Source organism: Camellia sinensis, chromosome 1 (assembly GCF_055761805.1).
Source record: "Camellia sinensis isolate YWXY chromosome 1, ASM5576180v1, whole genome shotgun sequence".
In the NCBI taxonomy this organism is placed as follows: domain Eukaryota; kingdom Viridiplantae; phylum Streptophyta; class Magnoliopsida; order Ericales; family Theaceae; genus Camellia; species Camellia sinensis.
In genome coordinates, this window is record NC_138961.1 from 253,420,863 (window position 1) to 253,431,689 (window position 10,827).

At 33.8% G+C, this 10,827-nt stretch overlaps 1 protein-coding gene across 2 annotated transcripts; it reads right to left on the bottom strand.

Annotated features, from left to right (window-relative positions):
• Positions 1 to 6,243: 6,243 nt before the first annotated feature.
• On the bottom strand, positions 6,244 to 10,386 carry LOC114314591 (uncharacterized). 2 transcript variants are annotated; one of them, XM_082902665.1, is made up of 5 exons: positions 10,013 to 10,386; positions 8,519 to 8,637; positions 7,946 to 7,963; positions 7,756 to 7,797; positions 6,244 to 6,513 (listed from the first exon to the last, which is right to left on the bottom strand). In XM_082902665.1, exons 1-5 carry the CDS (start codon positions 10,095 to 10,097, stop codon positions 6,400 to 6,402), a joined length of 378 nt encoding a protein of 125 aa, XP_082758791.1. In that variant the 5' UTR covers positions 10,098 to 10,386; the 3' UTR covers positions 6,244 to 6,399. The 2 variants fall into 2 exon arrangements, with proteins under 2 accessions (XP_082758791.1, XP_028098525.2); XM_028242724.2 differs by lacking the exons at positions 7,756 to 7,797; positions 7,946 to 7,963 and having other exon boundaries at positions 10,013 to 10,265.
• Between the last annotated feature and the right edge of the window lie 441 nt (positions 10,387 to 10,827).

Sequence of the window (10,827 nt, forward strand, 5' to 3'; positions counted from 1 at the left end):
TCACCACTGAAATCTTGAGGGATTTCAGTGGTGAGAATGGTGCCTTGAGGTCCCAAGAAGGAGGGGGCCACCCCCTCTCCTTGTTGTCCTTGAAAAGGTCCATTTTTGCCTCATGTGTGAGCACTTAGTTTAGGTTCATGTTGACCATGCCTTAACTGTTATTTGGTAGTATTTTGCCATGTATTACCTCTGTTTCATATTAGCTTGGGCACACCTTGCATGCCTTGCATACATGTCTTGTAATGCCACATTTTTGCCTTAACATGCTTTAGGTTTAGACCCTTGTTCTAGCATGATTTAGGTTTAGCTCTGTGAAGCTTTTGTGCTTGTTTTAGCATGTTGAAGTTCTGTTTTTGGTTGCTTTGGTCGAGCATGGCATGCTTAATATAGCCTCTTTGCATTCTTGGCTTGTGAACCTCAAGTGCATGGACCATGAGCATGCATTACTTGCATTATTTCAGTGGTTTGGAACCATTTACCATGTTATTTCAGTCCTTATAACATGCCTATATGCTTGCATTTGATGCTCCTTCAATGTGTTAAAAGGTTATTGCCTTATGCTCCATGAATGTGCTTCTTTGTATGCTCGTATATTTAGACCACCTAGATGCCATCTAGGTACATCCTTAGCTTCGTTCAGGTCTACATTGGACCTGTTTTAAGTCCCCTTAGCCTTATGAGGCTTGGTTGGCTTGGCCTTGGTTTAAGCCTCTTTGGTTTGCCTTGAGTACTTGGACCATTTGTTGCATGCTTAGCTTGTCTTATTGACTTGGTTTGGCACCTTTCCTGACATGATTTTCAGAACTTATAATGCGTGCCATTTGCCCATGTTTGCATCCTTTTAGGTGTGCTTGAGAATTGCTCTTTAATGCTTAAGTGTTGATCCTTGTGTGCATGCATGTTTACATGTCACTTTGCCTTCATTCTCGAGCATGTTGGCCACTGTTTTGGGCTTAGTATAGAGCTGCCCAAACTAGTTTAAGTCCATTCTCGCATGTTGTGGCATGCTCACCTTATGTATCGATTGCATACTTGGCTTATCATGTGTTGTTGCATGTTTAAATGGCTTTGCATTTGGCATGCATTTATCTTGGTTAAGTTGCCTAACATGTTGTCACATGCCTTGCCTACTTGCATGCCCACATTACTTTTTTTATGCTTGTCTTTCCATGCCTTGCATGATTGATTCCTTAGGTTGTGTGCCTAGCATCATTACTTGCTTACATGATCATATTGCATGCCTAGTTCACATGCCTAAGCTGCATTACATTGGTATGCATGCCTCACCTCTTGATCAAGCCATGATAGAGGTTGAAGACTCCCTTGTATGTTTATATGCATCGCATTACATTTGAAATCAAAATGGTACACTTGGCCCCTTGGGCCATCACGCATTGAAATGCGCGATTGGTGGTCCGAGAACCAAGAACTATGTCCCTTTGAGTCATAAACATGATAAGGGATGTGTTGGTGCACACATTTGCCTGGGATGCATTGCCATGCCTTGTTTTACTCTCTGCTGCTGTCAAAACAGGATTCTGCAGGAAGCTTTGGCCGGCCGGCCATCTTTATTGCCGACCGACCAAGTGTGGATGGCCGAGAGCTTAATCAATGGCCGGTGATTATTCCCCATGGCCGGTGACCATTCCTTATGGCCGGTGGTGTTCCCCAATGTCCAGAAAGTGTTCCTTGGGAATTGTGCCATTTTCAGAGGAGCAGAGTAGGAAAAACAGAGGCAACTTGTACATGACAATGGACTCCCGAGCGAAACCGAGTGCGCATGCATTGGACCCTCTTCCCGAGGACTTTTATCGCTTTCTTTACTTAATTGATTTGTTAATTAATTAGGTGATCTGTAATATTTAATTAGCTTGTAGGTTAATTAATTTGTATTATTCTTTTGGTCCCTCCGAGCGAGGGCGAATTTGTAATAAGTGTGGGTGCGTGTGTGCATGTCTTCCAACCCCCACTTCTTTCTCCCTTTTACTTACCTGCTTTTGATGGTTAGTATTAGGGCACGTTTAATTTAGCATACCTTATGCTATGCATGCGTGTATCATTCATCAGCCTTGCATGCACTGGGCTCGGTGCATCATACTAATTGCATAGTATCTCAAATCTAACTCGAATACATGTTATCTGTGTATTTCACATGCCATCCATAGATTAGCCGAGCCTATTCTAGCGACATTCTGTATGTGATGCATTAGTCATTTTAACATGAACTAGGATCATGCATGATTACTAACTAGTTTCTTGTTTTGGCTCGGGGTACTCGGTAAGTTCTTATGCTTTAGCATCTTTGCATGCGTGTGAGTGTTGCCACGATAGCATGATTACCATGAGGCTAGCTGCTTATGTGATATGAACTGCCTGAATGCCTGTGGGTGGAGGTTGGATTGCTTGAGTTGGAATATCTTATCAAAATTCGTGTTTTAGCCTACTCGCGAGTAGCAAATTTCAAAACATTTTCCAAACAAACGGATATGCGATGCTTTGTTCCAAATTAGGCGATCTAGTCTATACTTGTTTTGCTGTGCGCATCACATAGTAATTCTAGCTAATTAAACCGAAATAGGAACACATAATGCTTTCAAAACAAGATATCACGGTTAGTAGAGGCCGATCTTTGATCGGGCGAGAGGGGATGCTCATAGCTGACCTTCCCCAATCGTACCCAAGTTCCCAAGCCGAGACCACTTTGGTGATGACGGACACGTGGCATTTGGCACCAAGTCAGGGTTTCCTAAATTTCTCAAAATAAAATATTTAGGTGGCGACTCTGTATCTGGCAAAGCAGTCCATGTTTGGCACTTCTTTTCTAAAAATCTGTTTTTTTTTCAAAACGATTTGTCGGATTTGGATTCTTTGGTTCAGATTAAGAACTGTGACAATTTGAGAGTCCGAACTGTAGTGAGCCCAATATGAACAGAACGGGATTCATCCTCCCGGGACGTTCGGGGACGTCTACAGATATGCATCTGTATAATGCCACATATAATTGCCCATGGCTAAACACTGGTATGCGCAACAACAAATTTCACAGATTGTCCTTGAGATTTATTAATGGTCAAGACATATGGCAATCGGACTGGAAATTAGCGTATTGTCATTTGGAAAAGCATTTCTGAAGAAGATAGTGTCAAAAATATCCTTGATATGAATGCCAAATTGCCAAATTTTTCTCCAGTTAAAATTTAAGCTTCAATTATACGAGTATCGCGCCTAATAACCATCAATCTTGTACCATTTTGGCGCTGTTTGGGAAGTTGGGTTTTTGGTTTTTTTGTTTTTTTTTCCACTAAAAGACAAATTGGTTACAAAACCCAAAAAAAACAAATCTAAACAAAATATCACATCAAACCCCATAATCATTTCACTTTTTCTCTTACAAACATCACATCCAACCACAAAAAAACCCAACTATCTTTCCAAACACAAAAAAAAATTTCTCCAATAATATCCTACAACTAAAAAACCTACAAAAAAAACTCACTTCCCAAACACCCACTATATAGTCCATCTTTCGATGGAATATTTCTTATAACAATATTATTGGACAATTCACTTGCAACCCTAACTTAAAAGTTGGTAGCCCAGAAGATAGGGATGTAAGAAAAATCGAAAAAATCGACTAAATCGATTGAACCGGATCGAACCGGTCATATTTGGTTGGTTTTTTAATATGAATCGGTTTGTTCGGTTTTGAAAATTAATTTTTTTCAGTTTTCGGTTCGGTGCCGATTTTGATATATTATATCCGATTTGCACCGAAACCGACCAAATGTATTTACATATATAATATATATTAAATATATAATGAATATTTTGGCTCTATTTGATAGACTTGTGGTTTAGACTTATGGTATGATTGTTTTAAGTTTTGATTTTATTTTAATGTCAAGACTTTGGTTCTGAGATTATACTTTATTTCTAATTTTAATTCAGTAAAAGTTTCAAGCCTTTGTATTTATTATTTTTTTTATTTGTATTTTTGTGAATGGTTAGATTAGATATGGTTAAAATTGTGTACAAATGGCTAATTTAATATTTTTATATAAATTATTTATTATATTACAAATTTAAGAAATGACTTAATTTTGAAAGTACTTAAACTGATTAAACCGCATTGAACCGAACTGTTTGAATCGGTGTGATTTGGTGCGGTTTGATAAAAAATTTGGTCTGTATTGGTTTTCAATATAATAAAACCAACATTATCGGTTCGGTGCAAAATTTCACCTAAACACCGACCGTCCCGAACCGATTACACCCCTACCAGAAGGATCCAATGAATTTAAATATTTATTAGGATATCTATTTGTAATGGTAGGATCAATTTTATTATCTTCAAGCATTTTATTTGTTGCAATATATGCATATAACTCCTTGGAAAGATACTCAACGTAGTAGTATTAATGTCACTGACATCATTGTTACGCACAGATAGAATTGTGCGTTCAGTTAAAAATGTTGGGTCGATGTCTCTATCATATTCAATTGTGGGTAAACTGTAGAGAATAATTCATTCAAATCTTGACATTTGTGTATTATTGATGAAAGGTTGACGATTTCTTGAGGATTGGTCTCAATCTAAAAAAAGTGAAATCAATTAAAAAAAATAAGAGTATAAATACAATTTATTAATTTAAAATAATTTATATAATAAAGAAAAAGGGTAAAGTAGTGTTAAAACAAATGGATTAATTTTTTTCAGACAATTTGTCCTACTTATATATTTATATGTAAGAAAATTATTTATCCCTAAATTGTTAAGATATTATTAACAAAGTTTAATTTTTATTTTTGAGTCATTAAATTTCTAGTCGATACATATTTTTTTTAAAAAATGCAGGTTAGTCTCACATTATTAAAAAAAATAAAAAATAAATATAGAAATAAAAAAAATCTAATCGCCTCACAATAAATTAAAATTAATTAATAAGGAATGAAAGATCAATAAATTATTTGAGAATAATAGACAATTCAAACAATTTCTTATTTCTTATACCTAAAAATAAAATTAATCTTTACTTGAACGGAAAAATTATTTTAGAATACTAAAATACTCAATTAATTTGTTGTATGATACTTAAAATATAATTCTCCATCTTTATTTTTCCCATTTAAATTATTTTTATTAACTTGCGTTTTTTTAAATATCATGGACTAGAAGTTATTAGACTCAAAGATAAAAATTAAAATTTGAGAATAATATATGATTGAGAAAAAATAAAATAATAATTTTTTAAATAAGTAATGCAAATTGTCGAAAAAAAATAAAACTCTTTATTTTAACTTTAAAAAAATTCAAATAACAAATGCATTATTTAAAATAATAAATTTTAAGATATTTATGTGGTGTGGAATAAGTATTATATTAAATTATTAGGATATTATCTAACATTAATTTTAGAAAGATTATTTATTTTCAAGTATTTTATCAATAAAAATTAAGGTTTACATTAAATAATATAATATTGTCTTAACAGTTTAAAAAATTTATTTAATATTGCATGAAATTTAAGAATTTTATTAAATAATGGTAAAATATGTATGGATTTTTTTATAATATATATGCAAAACGTCAAGGGAGGTGAATGAAACTTCTCATTCAAATAGATAAAGTAATTCATTGACAATTTTGTTATTTTTGGTATGATATCAGTATAATATCAGTAAATTCAGCTAGATAGCCTAATAATGGAAAAATCTTGATAATAATTTCAAAAATAAAGAAGGTTAATTTAATTATTGATATCATATAAAAAGTCTATGTAATTGTCAAAAACTTCAATAAGGTAAGTGTAATTTACCCAAATTATTTTGATATGAATTTCTATAAAATAAAATAAAATAAAAAATACATGACATGACATTTTTGTAAATTCAAGAGTGGATTTTATAAAGTGAATGATCAAAAATTCAACTTGATAAAAATTTAGTAAAACATGCCAAATTTGTCACAAATAGATAGCAACATTACTAGATTTTATATTAATCGTGACAAATTTTAATAATATGAGAAATGAGATAGTATCAGAATTGTTCTCATATAGGTCTCTTGTTTCAATTCAGGTGGGGCATTTTTTAAGCAAAAATGCTATATAAACTATCAAAACAAAATATAAAATTCATAAATGTGACATACAATAATTAAATTTTAATATTCAAAACAAATAATATAATGAAGGACAATTCAAGTGTGTCAAACAACGGAAAATTTGTTAGTCATGCTTACTCTTGCTCAAGAAAAACTTCTCATATAACCATTTAAACCTGTTGATAACCTTGCAGATCAAGACCTCTCTAAACCTGGTTTCTCATATGTTCTTATTCTTGTCTTTGCTAGACACTTGAAAAGAGTAAAAAAGATGAAAATAGAAGATAGAGAAGAAGTCATTCGACTTCATCTAAATTTCCAAAAAGTTCTTTCCAATGGGATGCCGCTTCTTCTGGTGTCCGAAAAGACCAGATGTGGGGCTTTGCTTTCTCTCGAGTTTCCAGGATTTCCTGCATTAAGAGGCGATCAGCTTGTTATTTGCAGCAGAACACGGAAAATTGCACATGACATCATAGTTTCAAATAGCAGTATCAGAATAAGCAACGGTATTGGGAGTATCGACTGATATGTATTGGGAATTGGGTGTTGTGGTCGTGATTTTTTAAAATCACCAACCTCAAAAATATTTGAGTTGAGTTGGCTATGAACCTGCCATATTGACTATGAATCGGCTATGAACTGGCAGTATTGACTACAAATTGGCTATGAATTGACTATGAACTGATACATATTGGGAACCGGCCAATACACAAGTGATTTTCAATTCCAACCAATATATACTATGGTGTATCAGAAGGACAAGAACTTGATACGCATCACCCAACACAGTTGGTCGACGATATTCAAAACCATGCATGGCATTGCTTGAATTTTAAAGGCATAATTGTCTCCCTCCATCACGACCTAAAATGTGGGCATGATCTCGAGCTATGATGAAGAAATACAAGTATATGATAATAGAAAAAACATTACAATGGTAATTCCAGCTTCTAGACAGACAAGAAACTTCGGTACAAGTAATGGTCAACCACTTCAGTACAGACATCAGGCAGAAGTCAGAAGATTCTCCAAACTTCTGCCTTTAAAAAGTTATCTATCCCCAAATTTCCCTTCCTAATGACTATGTTGACATTACTAGAGAAAAAATTGTCTGCATCAACTTCTTTATATATTGACGTCAAAGCATTCAACAACACCACAAGGTCTTTATTTTATTTATTTTCTTTGTGATGAAAGCATGATGATCCTTAAGTACCCATCTCCGCTACAAAAAGCCAAGAATCCAAACATCAGTACCAATCACTGATTAGGGCAGTACCTATGAAGCATAGCACAGATACTTCATATTAGTCATCGTAGCCGTGTCCACAACGTGTTGGACACCGACATGCCTCGGACACGCCGGGACACATGTTGGCCATGCCACTGCCTACTAGATTCTCATTTGCAAGTCAGTATTTCTATGCACATCCATGAGGGTAGTAATCACAATTTCACATGTGTAAGGGTGAACACACATCCAAGGGACAGAAACACTGAGAAAAGGAGCTGAGAGCTTGACTACTAAAAGTCAAGAACTGAATTGTTATAACACTTATTATGGGGAAAAAAATATTTTGTCAACAACAATAACGGCTCCACTCACATGATATCAATATATATAATATTGTTAAAAATGTGTACGTAATTACCTTGATTCTTAACCCAGAAATAGCAAAATTGTGGTTTGACGTTAACTCTAGAAGGTTGTTCAAATTGGAATCACCTTGAGCAAATAACTATTTGCACAGGTTTTTATTGTATCTCTCCTTTTCTTTTTCTTACCACTGTCTAGAAAACCGAAATTGGATCAACCAATATAAAGCCATTTTTTCCACTTGATAAAGAGGATCTTACATCCTACAATATGCAAGAAATTTCATTTAATTTGGTGTTACACAAGAACAGGGAAAAAAAAGTCCAAACAGACTTTAGTTAATAATAAATGAATAATCATGGTCACCCTATCCTGTTTTAGGAAGTGACCATAATCAGGGTTTGTAATCTATTACTCTAGTATCACATACAAGAATTTCATTGTTGCGGGGGAAGGGTGACACTAACATGGCATATGAGAGGGAGTAGTGCAGTTGGCGGTTCGAATCTTATCTTTATCAAAAAAACTTAACAAATACTTCTTAAAAAATATGAACAAAGTAGACGTATATTAAAAGAAAAATGTTCTTTTAAAGAAAAAAAGTAAATAAAGGATCATAGCAACTTTCAATTTAGACCGGTAGAACATGTAATAGGTCATCAAGAAGGTATCTGGCAGTGGACCATCAATCACCCCAAAGTATAAGTAAAAACCAAAAAACAGCTTCAGGCCTTAATCTATGCGAACACTGATTTTAGAACCCATGTACTGAGGTCGTTACTAGCATTCCTACTAGTAATTTAGGTTTAAGGACATACCTCCACTACAGAAGTTCGTTTTGTTTTCAGAGTTAAGCAATCAACAAGAGCATTCCATTTTCCGGAACAGTTATCAAGGCCACCAAGCCTATAATACTGCTGCATCTCATGGAGTGGAGCTGAGAAAAAATGAATGCCACTAGTTTGACAATCCAAAAAACAAAAACAAAAATAAAAACAAAAAACCACTAAAGAGGTTGAAGAAGGACAAAGTGAATGCCTAGTGAAATTGCAGTAGAGTAGACAATGCATGATCTGCATAAAACTGTCATCAAACTTAAATGGACCCTTGGTGCCTGACAATAGTCTTCAAGGAGTCTCTTGGGTTTATGGGGAAAAAGTTAATTAAGCATCTCTTGGCTATCTTTTTATCTTTATTTCCCTTATCTTTCTAGGAGTTTGTAGGGGACAATCCTCAATGGATGCTGCTGAAATAATTCGGTATTATAATTTTCTCAAGATTTCACATGAATACGGTATCGATAACTAAGTGATCAAAAAAAATTACTTTTGTAGAACTTATCATTCTTAGGTCTACAAAGTTCTATAACAATCTAGAACTTCCACAATCCCTTCTATTGTTCTATGTACAATAATGGATCTAGGAGGCATCTGTAACAATTCTCTTTCACCTAATTATTCAAGGCAAGAGGTGCACCGAGGAGTAAAGGTCTCCAGGGGCTGTTGTTGCTCTATCCAACTTGTTTAGACCTTCATGGCTACTTGGCAATGATGAGTCCCGCTCTATTTTGCATTTTTTTATATTTACAATTTCCAATAATGTTGTATAAACTATTGCTCTAATCAATCAATTAATACCATTGTTGTTCAACATCTGAATTGAATGTTTGGAGCTAAAATGGTTGTAAGAGTAAATTAGAAGCCAAAAAGCGGGGGAGAACTCATCATTATGAGTATTTGTAACTCTAATTATGATGGCTACATAAAAGCAGTATTTGTGCACCGCAACCACTAACGAATAAAAATTTGATCGAGTACGTATCAAATGGAGGCCAAAAAATCAATTTTTTGAGAACCGAAGCAAAAACTAATAATTGTTTCACTCAAATTGTTCCAATATGTATGATCTATAGTTGGCTCTGTATATTGGGGGGCATATTTTTGTTCAAGAGAAGCAGGTTATAGTGCCAGTGAATTCAAGTTTCTAACGTTCCTTTCATGCAAATGAATTCAATTCATGTTAATAGCTACAGTAAAATTGAAGGGAAAAAAAATTTACCTTTAAATCATGAACAAACAAATGTATGCCATAACCCTAATCATCATTTTGCATATCGAGTAGAATGATTTACAATACAGTGAAATTGAAAAATTAAAATAAAAAAACACATCTTTAAGATTAAAATGAAGATCAGCTTTTTGAAATGATTTTCGTTTTGGAGATCAATTGGATAGAAAAATATCGATTACCAGGTACATGTAGAAAACAATAAAAGGAACTCAAATTGAAAGAGAGACATAAGGAAGGCGTACAATAGCAAAACCAGAGAGCATCAAAGCAGGTGGTGCAGGATAAGCTCCGAGGAACTGATGCTTCTTCTTCCTTCTCTGAAATCATCTCTCCCACTCTCTCTCTCACTTGCTACTCCATTCAATTGTTGATAATTTTACGTGGAATACTAGTTCCAAAAAAATGTGTATAAATTAATAAATAAATTATTTTTAACGTAAATTATAGTAAAATTCTTAAATTATGACACATTTACATTTTATTCTCTAACTAGCGAATTGGCCGTGTGCAAGCCACACTAACTAATGCCTATTATTGGCTTTTATTGGTGCCCATTACAAAAAAAATTTGATTTACAAAAATCAAGAAAGATAGATGTGTAGATATCAGCCTACTTGAAAAATGTAAATAGCCAAGTGTCATTAAAAGCTAAGCACTTAGAAAATAAATCATACAAATAAGCCAAAACTACTTGAAAAGAATATTAAAACAAAACTTATAAAAAGTAATACTTATTGATAATCTATAAATAAAAGTGTGGTGGATTTATCAAAACCAACAATAGAGGCCCTCACAAAAAGATGTAATGAAATATATTTAAAAAACTTCATCCATTACGTACAGTATAATTATTGTAGAAAACAATTCAAAATAAAAGAATATAAATGTAATCTCCAAATCCACATAACACAACTTATAAACAATGGTAAAGACAATGTGACCATGTACTATGGAAAATAATCAACTCATTCAAATGCACACCATTTTTTCATCTGCAAACTTTCCATTCTTCAAGCTTTCTTATCTAATAAGTTTAGTCCCCACTTCTTTCCAAAGG